Source organism: Scylla paramamosain, chromosome 24, assembly GCF_035594125.1.
Source record: "Scylla paramamosain isolate STU-SP2022 chromosome 24, ASM3559412v1, whole genome shotgun sequence".
Classification (NCBI taxonomy): Eukaryota; Metazoa; Arthropoda; class Malacostraca; order Decapoda; family Portunidae; genus Scylla; species Scylla paramamosain.
The window spans coordinates 20,136,721-20,154,431 of NC_087174.1; the positions used below are offsets into that span (position 1 = coordinate 20,136,721).

The window sequence follows — 17,711 nt, forward strand, 5'->3', positions numbered from 1 at the left end:
ATTGTTGTTATTTTCATTTCCAGCGAAAGTAGGCATTTATAGCAGCGCACAGTGTTGTCACTCGTCGAGCGGTATCTCCCAATTTCAAGTATTACCACATTACTTGGAGGTTACTGTAGATACTTGTATATAGGCAGTAACCCTTCGTTTCTTGAACTAAATCTTCAGCCACTTAATTACCATGGTAAGGGAAAAAATGTGATGTATGAGACAATGGGGGTGGCGAGGCGGCAGCGCGGCGGCGGGAGGGGCGGCGGTGCGGGAGGAGGCGCCACGCATAGATGTCGAGGGCTGGAGTTTGATTCCTACCACAAAACCCATTTCGGGCCTCTGGTAAGCCGTGTACTCCACATATTTACTAGCATACGTGAAGGGCACGATTGGTTTTGATGTTGGGCGAGGCGTGAATGGCTGTATGGGAGGGCGTGAAGAGGGAGAGGCAGAGAATGCATTGTGTGTGTCTGGCGGCGGGCCAATGGCTGTCCCGCGTCTTGTTGCAGGGATGGTGATTTACAACTTTTTCTCGGCGTGGCTTTATGGACCCACTGCCCTCCCATGTGACACTTCAGAGAGATGTTATTCTTACTGATTATTTCTTCCCCAATGTAGTCGGTGTAGATAGTTTAGGGACAAGGCGGTAGATGGGTCAGGATAATGCAGTGAGCGTGGGTTGAGAGGAGTGGATGGTAATGGTTGGCGGTGGTGGATCCCCTTCCCTCTTACGTACATCAACTATCGCGCCCTGTGCCTTGTGTTTTTTGCTGTTTAAGGCATTGGAACGACTTTTTATGAGTTGTCTAGGTGGTTCTTGATATTCTGTTAAAGCCGCTAGTCATTAGCATTGATTACGTTTATAGTTACTATTTTGAATTCGCTTTTCCTCTCCTCGCCCTCAACTGCCTGCTCTTACCGCCTCATGCAACGTGTGTTTGTTCATTAAAGCTTTATATTTATTACTTTATATGGTTTATATAAAGGGGTTCATGCGATGTATGTAAAAGTTATAGAATATTATATAATATGCTCACGGTGCTTGTTTGTCTTATTTGTTTATTTATTTTACTTATTTATTTTATTTATTTATTTATTTATTTATTTATTTATTTATTTATTTATTTATTGATGTTTAGAGATTGAAACGAGTAATCTATGGCACATTTGTTATCAGTGTAGCCAAAGCAGTTTCATTAATCTATACACTGATCCCTTGTAGCTTGTAGGTATTGTTTATCTACTCTCTTGTTCACGCGTTTTTATCTGAAGATTTGTGATATCAATGTGAAGCAAGCAGTCATATTTGTCTTCAGTATCTCCCGGTCACCGTAACCAATAAGTATTTGTGTACCTGTGCGATGATCAAATGTGTTGGTGTGATTTTAGCTCTATAATGGATTTCAGTGAAAAGGAATCTACAGCACTCTAATCTTCGGTCCTCTGTTGCAGGCAGCTGGGGAAGGTAGCATCATCTATCATCCAATGGGCAGGAAAGACTTCAGGTAACTACATTTTGTGTTTTTGTCATAAGTCTCTCTCTCTCTCTCTCTCTCTCTCTCTCTCTCTCTCTCTCTCTCTCTCTCTCTCTCTCTCTCTCTCTCTCTCTCTCTCTCTCTCTCTCTCTCTCCTTGTCATTTTACAAAAGATATGTAATTATTCAAGTGTTTGTTTTTTTCTTTTTATTTATTTATGATTATCATCTCATTTTTTTCCATTTTTACTTATTTTTTGTTATACTTTATTTTATTTTATTTTATTGTATTTATTTTTTATTTATTTATTTGATTCATATCTTTATTCTTTTTTTCAAAAACTGAGGGTGTGTCATTGAGCTTCTTGATTATTTTCTAGATGAAACAAAGGTGCTTCTGAAGCATTAATGTTTTCTCAGCATTGAAGTGGATCTAACCATGAGAAGCATTGCAGCATTGTGTCACACTGGCTCAGTATTTATCATGACTGGATCCTTGATTAACATGATGAATAAACACTCATTCCCTTCTTTTCTATTTCTACACACTCAAACAGTAACCACCCAAGTGAAGTGTTGTGAGTTGGGAAACAGCATGCCATTATAGCCACATACCTCAGAAGGGTGGGAGGAAAGTATCATCAGCATAACATTAGTTTTAAGAAAAGCTTTTAGTTTATTAATATGAAATGTGTCTGTGGCATCCATCTCCAGAAAAATGTCTTGCCATAGATGGCATGTATATTTTGAACCTGTTATGTTTAGTTTGTTATCTTTATTTTATCCTTATGTCAGGTGATTGTGGTTATTTTGTAGGTCCTGTTTCTTGTATGGGTTCCCAGCAACCCTGCTTAGTTTAGAGAAAGGTTGTGGTGAAGTGATGATAGTGATGGTAATGAAATATATGATGTCCTGTTTTGCTGAAAATTATTGAGTAGAGTTATATCCTTCATTGGTGAAAATTATTGAGGGAGAAATAATATGCAATGTTCTTGAAGTACAATACAGCCTTTGTTAAGACTCCAGTCTTTCACCTGACATTGCAGTGCTGACAGGAGAGCTCTCAAGATGCCATTCTGTGTTTCTAGCCTCATAGTTTATATTTTAAGAAAAAAAGGAAAGATCTCAGAAAAAATGCCTGGACTGTACAGAAGTAATTTCTATAGATATGAACAGGTATATGATATCAAAAGAAGGCTAATAAGATTGCACACTCTTATGTTATGAAAGTGTGTTATAGAGAATGAACCAAGAAGAGCAAGAGTTAATTAAAGTACCAAGAGAGGAGCAGCTTCTCTCTCAAAGGAGAGATTATTGTTGGACTCTGTCCGGCAGAGTTGTCAAGAATAATGTACATATTAATTTGCCTGTCAATATTTGTGGCATATACATCTTTGACTTGATATTTGTTCAAGATGTATCAAATTCACCAAAAGTGATTTGTGTTATGTGACATTCATATATACATATAGATACAATATAGCATAAGCAGCAGCATTTATTGTTCAAAAATATCCAGTTTTATTGATTTGTATAGTTTATATAAAGAAATCAGTCAATTATGTACAGACCCTACGATGGAATTATAATGCATATTAACATTAGCTTGTTATGTCTGTCCAAGCTGAGGCTGTTTGCGTGGGTGATTATCACCATTACGTAAAGTCTGTGAAGATTTATATATTCTTGTTGCTTTAACTGTTTGCTCTTCTGTTCACATATCATTGCTGTGATGAAAATATTGACCATGGTTATCAGTTTTCATTTTACCACCACCAATCAAATCCAGAGAATGAGTCTTGGTTTTGTTAAGATCATGTATAAACCTTTTGGCCCAAGTTCTCTTTATATGTACTCTTAACCTGTTACTGTGGACATAAAAGTTTTCCTAGGAAATGTTTTGCAATACATTTTCTGAAAAACTGTTGCGTAGAAAATTAAAGTCACACGGATATTTTCTGTCTACAGATGTTATTTCCTTTAAAAATGAAATTAAGAAACCTGGTAGTTGATTCCTAGAACTGTGAGAATGGATTTATAGAGAATGTTTCAAATGTCTTAATTTACATTTTTACCAAGCAGTATGTTTGAAGTTATAATATGCATTGTTATTGTGGATAAATGTGATTGATTTATTGACATTCAAAATTCGTTGACCACAGTTTACCTGGCACCAACACCACTTCAGTAATTATGGACAGAGAATGGATTATTTACCTCCTAAGTCATGAATAAAGAAACTATTTTACATGAGGGAAAATTCTGAAATCTTATAAACAGCTTTTGACCACAATCAGAATTGCTATTTGTGACTGTCCATATCCAGTATGAGTGCTAATTCTAAGTATGTAATTACAGGTGCCACGTAACCTGAGAGTCATGGCGCAGTGAGATGGATAATGGAGTGAGGGCGGGTTGTGTTGTCACACTTCAACATGGACCACTTGGCCCCTTCCTCAGGGGTCAATTGGTATACCAGTTATAATGCTTTTGGGGAATTGTTGGCAGCAGCCCCACAGCTGCCCCCAGTGGAATTAGGAGGGGTGGATGTGGGGCGGCCATACAATCCTCAGGAACATGTGCATTATCCCACTCAAGTTGAAGGGTTGCATTATGGGCAGGAGGTGAGCCATCCCAGTGTTGTTACTGCAGAAGAGGAGCATTTGTTCCAAGAGAAGACACTGTCTCCAGCACAGTCCAAGGTCTTTAGCCAGATGAGAATGCCTGTTGGGGAGAAGATAGCATGCAATGAGTGTGGTGCAACATTTGCATGTGGTGCCAATCTAAGGAACCACATGAGGATCCACACAGGAGAAAGGCCATTTGTGTGTGAAGAGTGTGGGGCTTCCTTCACCCAGCGCTCAAACATGCGCAGTCACAAACGCGTGCACACTGGAGAACGGCCATACATGTGTGGCATTTGTGGCCAGACATTTGCCCGGTCCTCTCACTTGCCAGGACACATGCGCACACACACAGGGGAGAAACCCTTCAGCTGTCCACAGTGTGGCCGATCCTTTGCCACCAATCAGATAATGAAGAACCACATGAGGACCCACACTGGGGAGAGGCCCTTTGTCTGTGATGTCTGTGATGCCACCTTTGCTCAAAGCTCTTGCCTTGCCACACACAAAAAGATACACACAGGGGAGCGCAACTTCAAGTGTGGAAAGTGTGGGAAAGCCTTCATTTCCAGATCAGGGCTACAGACTCATGAACGGGTGCACACTGGAGAGAAGCCCTACAACTGTGAGAGATGTGACAAATCATTTAGGACATCATCTTATCTCTCTAAACACAGGCAGAAGTATTGTGGTAATGAAAGTTTTGTAAAAATAAATAGACAGTCTGAGCCTGGTAAAATGAAGAAAAGCTCAGCCAGCTCCCACAGACTAAGTAAATGTAAAAAGAGTCTGAAGCCCATGAGTTCCCCTCCATCAAAGCGGACTCGGGTCAAGAGAACCCAGCGACCTAAGAGAAACAGAAGCAGTTCGTGCAAATCTGTTCCAAAGCCAGAGTGGTGTAGGCTACTTGAGAAAGATCTTGCTGTTACAGAAAAGAGTAACCAAAATACAGAGAGCTGTCATGATGAAAAGAACAGTGGAGATAGTGAAGTCTTACAGATTGGGTTAAGCATTGAGACTGATCTGGCTGTTTATAAACAAGAGGAGACCAGGAACAGCGAATGTGAGCCCAGCTCAAATTGGGAGCAGGTTTTGGATAGACCTCTGGAGAACAACTTGGTGGGACAAGAAGATTTGGATATTAAAGAGGAATGTATTTTGCCTGAAGAAAAACCTTGCGTACATGAAACTATTACAGTTACTCCACAGAAGCAGCTTACTGTTGACTGTGAAGTTGCTCAGGTGCCGAGCCTTCATGGAGAGAATTTTGGTGATGAAACTGAACCCCTTAAGCAGACTTTTAAAGATTCTCAGTCACAAGTTCTTCAGCCTCAGGATGAAGGCACAGGAGCACATCATTTAATAGAAAATTACTTTAAGGAAATGAGCAGTGCCAGCTTTCCTGAGGGTGCATATGAGGAAGAAATGTCAAACCCTGCTGTGCTGGATGTTCAGGAGGTATGTGAAGACCTTCCACAGCTGTCTGGTATTGCCACAGCCTCAGACGTGGCACAGCAAACCTACTCTATGAAGGATGACTCAGCTCTTTGGTACTCTAGGAGTTATATGTAACAGAACACTTATTGCTCAAACTAAAATTACTGTATTGTACACATCAAATTATTAGGTACAAATATTACTAAATTAAGGGTTTAAAAGATAGTGGCATGAGGGCCTCAGACTTGCCTAAGGCCAGTAGAATAGTAACATTGGTGGTATTCTGGTAAATCATGTACATGATTGGGAAAGTTTTACATAGAATACTTTCTCCCTGCATTGTTTTGAAATGTGCTGTGAATGATTTTTAATTTTCAACTAATTAACTCAAATTTTTCTAGTAGTCATTGGCTTGGTTTGCTAGTCAACAGTGAACCATGTGACCTGTGAAAATAAGTTGCTTAGTAGTAGTTCCAGTAAGTGCAGCTTGACTGATATGACTTTCCCAGCTTATCATGTACTGCCTCAAAATATGAGTATCACAATGGCTTGACAGGGATATGGATGGCCATGATGAAGCCATAGTTTCTGGAACAAAGACTGGCAAATGGAGATCTTGGTTGGTGCTAGTACAATATCAGTCCATTTTTCAGTCTTTCATTGTGGCAGAAACACAACATTTTTAAGATAGGTATAAGTATCATTAACTTAAGGTATCTTCCCCTCCCACTTCTCTTTGTGCTTGTGTCTCAAGTTTTCATGAATTGGACAGCACAGGAACAAGCCTTGCATTTATCATAATGGCATTATTATGTAGTATTTTAGTAAGTAATGACATGTTCTGTGAACTAGACACTAAGTTTTGTACTCACAATAATGATTTACAGTTATCTGGACATCAGGTAAATGGCTGGAAATAGAAACTATTTCAAGAAAGGAATACAGTAGTTTAGTTATTCTATGTGCCATAATTGCTGATGCACAGGAAATGTATTCTTTGGCTGGATTTGCATGAGCCACTACATACTTATTATTAACCACTGAAAAAAAACAGGTCTTGTCTTTTGTCTCAAGGTGTGACTTGTGAGAAAGCAGTGGTCCTGAGGCTGTAAATAAGCCAAACCTCAAAATGCTCCTTGCTGGAAAGGCCAAGGCATAAGAACAATCAGAATATGTTTGTGGAAAGTCTTCATCTCAGATCATCCTTGACCTCATTCGCTTTTTTGGCCAGTCCTAGATAAGTTATTCCCTCTATCTTGACACCATGGTTTGTGGTGATGTGAGAACAGCAAGCCAGAATTTCTAAGTGATAAGTATTCGTTGCTGCAGAGTTTATCCTTCATATCCTAAACAAGACCCATTTTTTTTTTTAATGAACTTGTTTTAACAGTTCTGTGCAAATGGCAGTGTTAGGATTTTTATCTTTTCATCAGTGTTGTCATTGAAATCTAGTTTCTGACAGCTAGGACAGTTTTGCTCTTAAAGTTGTGTCAATGCAACCAGTAACTACTTCAGGATTGTTTTGACAATTGATATATCTTAGTTTTGTCTCAAAGATTTGTTTCAGTTGGTAATGTTAGCTACTTGTGTTAGCTTTGCCCTGGGAACCTCATTTACCTTCAATGCCATTGATGGCATGGTTGTGCTGAGCCATAACATGTAGCCTTTACTCATCATTGAATGAAGCACTTGTCCTCACCAGTGATAAAGATCTTGGTTACAGCTGTGCCTGAGTTATCAAGCCCAGATAAGAAGAAAATTTTATTAGCAGTCAGTCATTGTATCAGAAACAGATGAGGCTGTCTGAGTTTTAAACTCATTGGCTGTTGAAATGCTTTTGTCATTCATTTTGATATTGTGGTACATCAATCATGTGGTTATGAAATGTGATGGAGTACAAATTCAGACATTTAACACTTGCACAATATTTTTTTAACCATTGGCTCTCATTGTTGCAAAATAGCATCATTGACAGCCTACTTGAAATTCTAACAAGGCAGGAAACTGGTGGATGAGACTTTTTTTTTTTTTTTTTTTTTGCAATGCACAACTTAAAAATTATATACCTTGCAAGGTATGGTGAGATTGAAGCATCTGATGAGGCTTGCATTGGTGCTGGGTGTGCTGGCCAGGTTCATGCCTGCTTGGTGGGGAGGCTGGGAAAGGTGGGCATTGCCTTTGTTTAGATTTTTTTTTTTTTTTTTTTTTTTTTTTTTTTTTTTTTTTTTTTTTTTTTTATGTTTTTAATATGAGAGAATGTCCAAGATTGCTGAGCATGAAGAATGTCACCCTATCCTGTCACAGTCCAGGTGTGAGCCACACATTCCATCCCCTTAGTATTCTTCTCTGTCCACTGTGACTCAGGATCTTCCTCATAAGTTTAAGCTCAGTGTGCATAATTTACTTGATAAGAGACTAGGTATTTGGTGCCAAGCAAATGTAGTGTGAAGACTGGCAGCTATAAATTTGTCATGTCTGATGTAGTGGATGAGTGGAGGCATTATGCAATAATCCAGTGTGATAGTGCTGTGGAGCAGATGCTGGGAGGAGAAGGAGTTGTCATAGTAATAGTGTGATGTATTTATTTTTGCTAATGATCACATCAAAATGTATGATAATATGTTCTCTGGGAGTCTATTTTGCAGCTATATAAACTTATATGTAATGAAAGTAGATTTTAAATATATTTTTACAGTTTGAGAGTTTGTTAGTTTCACTGATCCTACAAAGGAATACCCAAATGTATATTGATAGTGCAGTATGAAGACTTATAAAGAAATGGTAGTCCAGCCAACTCAATAAACAAGTGTTTGCAAGATTTAAAAAAATAATGAGAGGTTTACAAATTTTGTTTTAATGCAAGTTTTGATTTAAAGGAGTGTTGTATGAGTTTGCATTCTCACAGATACTGTCAGTGAAATCGATGGTCTTGTACTAAGATTTAATATCAAAACTTCACAGTTTTCATGAAGGTTCCAGCACTAGCTCATTTTATAATGTAACACAAGTGGGGCACAATTTATGTTGAAATACAGCATCATTATCTTTGTGATGATTCATGCTCTAGATTACTGGAGATGATAAGAGAGTAACTTGGTCAGAGATGAGCTGAAGAATTGCACTGAATATCAAATGATTCCCTCTTGATTCTCTACCTTTCCATCAGGATGCTCTTGTGTTGCAGTATCCTGTGGGACAATGTTCCATATGAAACTAAACAGTAAAGACAATTGTCATTTATACCTCTGTTTTTAAAGAAAAGGATGTAACAGGAATATGCCAGTGTAGTATGCATGTCAGTTATTATGTATATTGAGGATTGTGGAATTAAATGCTACATTGCCTCTAACTTATTTAAATTTTGATAGCAGTGTTCATTAATTTTTATACTAATATTTGTAACCAATTTCCAGGACATGAAAACCAAGCTTACTGAATGCTTGGCCACACACTGGGACCTGCAGCCAAGGTTAGTGGATTCAGTACTACCATTCACTCACCACTAGGACAACCATCTTCATCATCATTGTCATCATCCTTGCTTCTATGCATATACTGTAGTTAAAGGAATACTGGCCAATCATATGCAATCAGAAGTGCATTTTGAACATTACTAGTGACTTGCCTGCTCAGAGAATGTGTAGTTTTTAGCAAGACACACAATCCAAGAACTTACCAGCTTGCCAGATAAAGGATTCCCATTGAACAATTGTTTTTTTTGCTGATTATGTTTAAAGAGAAGAATTTCTTGAAGTACTATAGTTATTTTCATGTTGATTGGGGGTTGCTTTTATCCCCAAATTCAGCATCGTTGCTTAAGATATACATGATGAACAGACAGACTAAATGCTGGCATGTAGCAATAAAGATTTGGACTAGCAGACTCGGGATGATGGCTGCGAATATGTGCATTAGCACATTGTGTCCATGCTCATAATCACCAACCACATCCATGTCAGTGTTTGCCATTTGTCTCAGGTACTGATGGTTGATGGTTTCAAATAGAATATTTAGCATGATTGGCAATAAGAGGTGACTGTCCTTAACTTTAAGAGTGAAATCATGTTTGCTTTCATCACAAGCAATTAGTGCTATTTAGTATGATGGAATTTTCCCCAAGTTTATATACATAATTCTGGCAAATGCAGAACTTTCCTGTGATTTATTGTTCTATAAAATTTATATTCTCAAGTCATTAGAGCAAAAGAATTTTTCATCTTAAATAAAAAACTGAGTAGTGTGTGTGTGTGTGTGTGTGTGTGTGTAATTTTTAAGCTATTAGTGAAAGTGATAATTTGATCATGAAATATAGACACAGGAGACAGTTACTGTACAAACAATCTTCATGTTACTGCATATTGTTCCTTATATGACAGTATTTGCAGGTATGCCATTATGATGTATTGTAAACATATTAATAAATTTACCTTGTAAGGTATTTTTTGTCACCCTAGTAATGCTGCCTGTAAAACACTGAAATTAGCAACTCCATTATCAGTATTGCTATTTGCTCAGGTCATCTCTTGGAATTTCTGACATACAAGATCACGTATTTTGTTGCTAACTTTCAGTGTTTTTGCAGGTGGCACGAAACGGGACTTTAAATTGGAGTCGAGGGAATAGGAAGTAGCAGTGTATTTGGCCCTTCAGCAAGACATCTCGCTCAGCATCCAGCTCCTTCCCAACCACCCAGCCCCTCAGTAGCTCCCCACAACAACTATTACACAATTACAAGTCACTCACTACTTTCTGATTGTGCTTATATAAACATTTGTAAACATGTGTGTAGACCAAGCATGTGTCAGTGCCTAAGCTATATAGGATTATGCATATTGTAGTAGACATATAATCTTGGATGGGTGAAATGATATTATATGAAGAAAAATATAGTTTTGTAATTTTATGTGACATAGAGCAGAAGTAATTATGGAACACATAGGAGGAGCCACAGGCGTTGGGTGGTACAATTGGGACCTTGTGACAAATAAGGTGCAGGTGGACCTTATGAGTGCTGATGTTGCCCAGCAGATAAGCCAGCATGTTCACACCTCATACAACAACCCACAGCACATGTCAGTGCAGCTTGCCGTACCACAGGCCCCACGAACCACAAGCAATCTCTCACTTGACGCCCAAAATGCCGTGAACACTTCAAAACCCACAGCTTCCAGACCTTCCAGGATCCGACACTCTCATGGTGAGCGCGTCTCCTGTGCCGAGTGTGGCAAGACATATGCCTGTAATGCAAATTTACGTGACCACATGCGGATACACACAGGAGAACGACCCTTTATTTGTGATGAGTGTGGCATGACCTTTACCCAGAGGTCAAATTTACGCATGCACAAACGCGTGCACACAGGTGAGCGGCCATACATGTGTGGTGTGTGCGGCAAGACATTCTCCCGGTCATCACACCTACCAGGGCACATGCGGCAGCACACAGGGGAGAAGCCATACACCTGCGACCAGTGTGGCCAGACCTTCACCACCAGCCAGAGTATGAAGAACCACAAGCGAATCCACACTGGTGAGAAGCCTTATGTATGTGATGTTTGTGATGCCTCCTTTACACAGAGCTCCACACTGTCCACCCACAAAAAGTCACACACTGGAGACAAGCCATTCAAGTGTGATATCTGCAATAAGCGGTTCATATTCCGCTCTGGGCTAAATGAACACATGATTGTGCATAGCAGGGAAAAGCCATTCCAGTGTGATCAGTGCCATAAAAGATTTAAGTATTCCAACTACCTGTCCAAGCACAAGAAGAAGTATTGTGGCAATGATGGCTACCACAAACGATGGCAAAAAACGTCATCCAAAAAGTCATCAGTCCGCAAGAGTGCATCATCACGGAGGACACAGGCAACACAGAGGGTCGTTGCTGTGTCAAGTCTGGTCGATCCTCCCATCAACCTGGAAGAGGATGATGAAGAAGAGGAAGAAGAGGAGGAGGAAGAGGAGGAAGAGGAAGAGGAGGAAGAGGATGTGTTATCAATTCCTATTCCAAAAACTGAAGAGGTGAAGGAAGAAAGGCGAGATCAGGAGCATTGCAACAAAGTCTGTCGTCCTGAACGGAGGCGAGACAGAATGCCATTCCATGTTGATGATGATGGTGACTGGAAGAAAGCCTGGATAAGGCAAGGGTTCAGGTAGTAACAACATTTCATGAGTATTTTTATCTGCATTTATATTATATCATTATAACCAATTACACACACACACACACACACACACACACACACACACACACATGTATGTGTGTGTGCATAAACAAATAGATGTGTAAATAGATAAAATATACAAGCACAAATATGTATGTATAAATATGTACGTGTGTGTGTGTGTGTGTGTGTGTGTGTGTGTGTGTGTGTGTGTGTGTGTGTGTGTGCAAATAAATTGGCATTTTATCAGTATACCTGTCAGAGGCTTTAATCACTATAAGACCAATTTCAACATAGAATTTAAACCTGCAATCATAGAAGATGTACTGAAGTGTTCTATTGCACGTAGCATTCCATGTTAGTCATCATTTTTGTAGTGGCTCGGTTCAAATAATATTTCTTGTGTAGGTCACAGCCTTAAGAAATTAAGAAATTAATTAATTTTTAATGCACTTTTAGGTCACAAAATATTGTGTAATATTCAGTTGCCAAATGTTTTATAGCTACTAAGGAAAGACTATATATATATATATATATAAACTTTTATTGAAATATTAAAAGTTATGAGTTTTTCATTGTATGTTTTATTCCACCAACTGAAAAGTTCCAAAATAAAACTAGGATAGATTATGCTTCAAAATATGTTTGTAAGGGAAACAGTTATTCCCATGCTTTTATCTGCAACACAGTAAGTCTGTTATATATTTATTTATATATATTTTTTTCTTTTTATTCATTCATTCATTTATATATATATATATATATATATATATATATATATATATATATATATATATATATATATATATATATATATATATATATATATATATATTAGTATTTGTGTGTGTTTAAGATATCATGTTTTTAGTATTTACATTACTGCCCACACTACTCTCCTGCTTACCACATATTGTTTGACTTTAGGTTCCATGGGAGGAATTTGTAAACTCAGTACAAAGATCTGCTACATAGAGACAAAATTATCAAAAGTTGTTACACACCCACACACACACACCAGGGCACTTTCCCTTGAAGGATGCAGCCTAAAATGAGGCATGTGCAGCAGGGTTCAGGAATCCCTTTTTTCCCCTCCACACTGTGTTACATCATAGGAATAAGCTTACTAGAAAGGGTTCTCATGTCGCTTTGCTCAGCCCCTTTAGCTGCTTGTTGCAGCCCAGACATACATACTGGTCTTCATAAAGGAATGATGATGTGTCACAGCTTTGCCTTTTAAGGAGGATGTCAGTCTGATATATAAATAGATAACTAGATCGTTATTATTACATTTACTATTACTCCAAATTCTTATTCATGTTTTTTCTTCCAGGTGAGGGACAACCGAGGAAATGAGATACTGATGCAGTGGTAACTTAGTGCAGTGATCAAAATGGACCAGTTTCAGCGCAACTCCATTGTGGCATCTGCTGCCTCTGCCACCTCAGTGCCAACATCCTCTGTGACTGCCTACAGTTACAGTGGCCTGGAGGAATTTCTAGTGCCAGCTCAGGTTAAAGTCGACCTGGGTGGAAGTGTTGCATGTCAGATAAGTCAACAAATACAGCATGTTCACTTTGGTAATGTGACTCAGATGCAGCCAGTCCAGCTCACAGCTAACTCAGCCACCCCACCTCTAAAGTCCTCTGAGAGTCCAGTTCCAGTCATAGAGGCCAGTGAAAGTACCTCAATAGAATTACCACGGACATCCAAGACTGTGCCCAAGCCTCGTGTTCGGAATGGGACAGCTGAACGTGTGGTGTGCCCAAACTGTGGTAAATCATTGGCATGTGGAGCCAACCTTGCTGAGCACATGCGTACCCACACTGGGGAACGCCCCTTTGTTTGTGATGAATGTGGTGCGTCTTTTGCTGCTAAGTCTAATCTGAGGACACACAAGCGACTGCACACTGGTGAAAGGCCCTACATGTGTGGTGTGTGTGGGAAAACTTTCTCTCAGAGCTCCCATCTTCCAAGTCACATGCGAGTGCACACCGGAGAACGCCCCTATCAATGCCCTGAGTGCCCTAAGTCTTTCTCTTCCAGCACCACTTTAAGGAATCACCTCAGGATTCATAAAGGTGATTGTCCCTTCAAGTGTGAATCCTGTGGAAGAGGCTTTGTGTGTAAATCATGGCTTCAAGACCATTATAAAGTTCATACAGGGGAGAAGCCTTTTCAGTGTGACATTTGCAATAAATGGTTCAAGGATAAATCCTACATAACAAAACACAAAATGAAGTACTGTGGTAATGATGGATACAAAAAGCGGTGGAGAAGACCAGGTGTGAAAAAGCCACCAGGGAGAAAACCAAGTGCTGTGAATCAAACAAAAGTTAAAATCAGTGAGGAGGATGACCTTGACCAGTCCAAGAGACCAAGAGGTCGACCTAAAGGATCCAAAAACAAGAGAAGCAGAAAGAGAAAAACAAAAAGTACACGCAAGAAAAAGAATGTGTCGGCAACCGATTCTGACGCCGAATTTGAGGAACTTTTGAAGGAACATGAAACAGATGCGTTGGAACTTCCCAAGATTGAGGTGATACCCAGCAACTCAGAGGAACGGTCTGAGCTGGAACTTCTCAACCAGTCACACTTGGAGCAGACAAATAACCAAGGACATGAATATCAGTATGAGTTTGATCCCAATGATGATCCACTCCACGTAGAATCAAGCAAGCAGAATGACCCCCTTTCACTGCCACACATTCCTGTAGTTCAGCTTCATGTTGCCATGCCTCACACACAGCTCCATGTTCAGCACCTTCAGGATGGCCATCTCCACCACACACTCCACCAGCCACAGGATCTTGTACAGCCACAGAATAGAAACCAGTCTCAAAGTTTAGTGCAGTCTCATAGTCACATGCAACCTCAAAATCTTGTTCAACCTCAAAATTTAGTGCAGCCTCAAAATTTAGTGCAGCCACAGAATTTGGTTCAACCTCAAAATCTTGTCCAGCCACAGAATCTTTCCCAAGCACAAAACCTTAGTCAGCCACAAAATCTTTCCCAGACACACAGCCATTCACAGCCTCATAATCTCTCTCTTGCCCAAAACTTGTCTCAGCCTCAAAATCTTTCTCTCAACCCCAAGTTGCTTCAGTCATCAAATATCCATCAACCACAAAATCTTTCTCAGCCACAAAACTTATCACAACCTCAAAATTTGTCTCAGTCTAACAGCATGTCACAGCCTCACAACTTGTCACAGAATCAAACCCTTTCTCAGCCCCAAAACCTTTCTCACTCTCAGAATATGTCTCAATCTCCTAATGTAAATCAACCTCAAAATTTATCCCAGCCCCAAAATTTATCTCAAAGTGATAGCTTATCACAACCACAAAACCTTTCTCAACCCCAGAATTTGTCTCAACCACAAAACTTGAGTCAGGCTCATGTGTCTCTTCAGGACCACCTAACACAGCTGGAGCATCAGCCTCAGAGCATTCACATGGTATATTATAATGCATAAGCATCTCATCAGCAGAAGATGCTGTGAAGAAGGTGGTGTTTGAAATAAGACAAAATACTGCAGCATTGTGATAATTACAGCTGAACTGCTGAACTGTTAACTTTCATGAGTACTGTACTCATATAGTAAAATTTTGTTTGAATGTGATTTCAGTGAAAATACCAATATCAGTAATTTAGTAACTGTGGACTATTTGCTTTGCTTGGTACAGTACCTGAGTGGCTCTGGTAATGAAGGAGGTCAGAGGAATGAAACATGTTTATACATGCAAAATCTATTCTACTTGAAGGAAAACTCAGCCTAAATCAATTTGTCTTCATTGATCATACTGTCATATATTCTATACTTTAATGCTTTATGAATAAGTTCCCATTATATGAAAAGAACTGCAAGAAAGACACTAAATTTTGACAGATAGGAAATTTTACCACTGATGGACTTTTTATGTTCTAATTCATTTGAGGATGATTAGAACTGTTACAGATAAGTATACACTTTGTAAAATATTGAACATTTCAGTACTGTTTATAGTTGACATGAATAGTAGAGCATGGTGGCAGTTTCAAAGGGCAAGTTCAGGTTCACACGGATCAGCCAAGTCACTCGCTAATGCTCGCAAGCTGCACTATTATGTGTTACCTTTTTTGGGTGAAGTCTTCTGACTTGGGTCCCACCTCAGGATCTCATCCCATGCCTTCTTTGGTCCGGTACCTATTGTAACTCTGCCTTCCCCCTCAGTGTTCATCATGCCTCACCCAGTCATTCTCATCTTTTCTTTCCATATAGCCAAATCACCACATATTCATGAATCTGAACAAAATAAATGTAATTGAATAGCACCATAATGACAGCCTATACTAATGATATGCAATAATTAAATACTACTAACAGTAGTTATCCTAGATACTGAACATATAACAAAGGCACTTGAGTAATTTATGATGGTGTGTTTTGGTTGCAAAGGTTGACATGGAGAGTTTTCAAGCCTGGTAGTCTGTATTCATTGTGAACCACTGTCAGGTGAGTGATAGTTAGGGCTTAGGTTCTCAGTAGTTGCTGGATGAACAGAAAGCCTCAAATCAAAACAATGATCTGTGAAGTTTTTATTAAAAGAACAAAATATGCTCTGTTTGAATATATATTGAACAGCTCACTAGACTAAAGCAAGTATATCCTGAAGAGAATCTCAGTATACCTCAGTGGTGGAACAATGACAGTTTGCTGTGCCAAAGATTAGCCCTTGAGTATTCTGATCTCTTAATTTAAAAAAATGTGAACTTGCAATTAAGATCAAGGAAGCATCATTAACAGGTAGATGCTGATGCTGTCTGGCTACAAAATGAAATTAAAGAAACACACATCTACATGTATTTTATATTATCTATACAAGATGGCTTGTCCTTAAACCTGGGAGCTCCATTGCATTGTACAATTATAAACAACATTATCCCTTTGTATGTATGTTGCTGTTTAGCTCCAGCAAGTATAAAAAGCACTTACCTCAGATACTGTATGGGTGCTTCAATAGATATCACTAGCAGTTGCTTCCAAGTGAGTTTGTTCCTGTTAATTGTTCCTGACACTTGTGTGGAGCTGAGAGGGAGGGTGCTTGGGGTGTGGCCACCAGTCATGCCACAGGCCTTCCTCACAGCACTCAGTCCGTGAGAGAGGTGTCACTGGTGTCACCCTTCCAGAGGCTCTAAGGTTCTTGTTGCCAAGTTTGTGGATTCTTTATTCTGCTGTAACCCAGATACTTGAAAATTATCCAGATATCTGAGACTGTATCCTCATGGAAGAACAGAACAAGACACGTGGTTGGGGTTAATGAGTGAAGCTTTTTTGTACTTAGAAGTTTACTGATGACAATTGTAGCTTCATCCTGTGACCATTTATTCCACCATCATCAACAGTTGTTATTTTTGCACTTCATTGTGTGTGAAATTCTTGGGTAAAGGTATAATTGAAAGTATTTATATGAAGAGCTTGAGAACTTTGTTATACAAAAGCTCAGGTGATTTTTGGACTTAATCTATACATTACATTGGAGCTACATATATTATTTGTTTTTATATCCGAAGATTGATACCCGCAAACACCTGTGGTTTGTCACACACACCAAGTACAAGTTAGTGATTGCAGTTGTTCCGTTTTAGGGGTTTATTATTTTTATTTATTTATTTATTTTCATTTTAGTGTTTTGCAGCAACGAGTATCACTTACAATAAATTTCCAATACACCAGTATTTCATAGATTACGACACGGATCTAAAGTGAGGATTTAATGAAAATTCATTCAGAGAAAATCTCTCTCTCTCTCTCTCTCTCTCTCTCTCTCTCTCTCTCTCTCTCTCTGCCGTACAGTACAGTACATGTCGCACACAAAGGAATATCTTTCATGATAACTAAGAACAACAACCACTGCGCAGAGAACTATTTAGGTTTCGTTTATTGAGGAGTGCATGTATACACCTTAACACACACACACACACACACACACATGAAAAAAAAAATACAAGCGGGATTATTGAGCCCACAGAATATTT

The 17,711-nt window shown here is 39.1% G+C and overlaps 1 protein-coding gene across 1 annotated transcript; it reads left to right on the top strand.

Annotated features, from left to right (window-relative positions):
* The first annotated feature begins 216 nt into the window (after window positions 1-216).
* Window positions 217-17,224, top strand: LOC135112909 (uncharacterized). The gene is made up of 6 exons (XM_064027860.1): window positions 217-333; window positions 1,444-1,496; window positions 3,824-5,547; window positions 8,940-8,995; window positions 10,440-11,669; window positions 13,071-17,224. Exons 3-6 carry the CDS (start codon window positions 3,901-3,903, stop codon window positions 15,166-15,168), a joined length of 5,031 nt encoding a protein of 1,676 aa, XP_063883930.1. The 5' UTR covers window positions 217-333; window positions 1,444-1,496; window positions 3,824-3,900; the 3' UTR covers window positions 15,169-17,224.
* The last annotated feature ends 487 nt before the right edge of the window (window positions 17,225-17,711 follow it).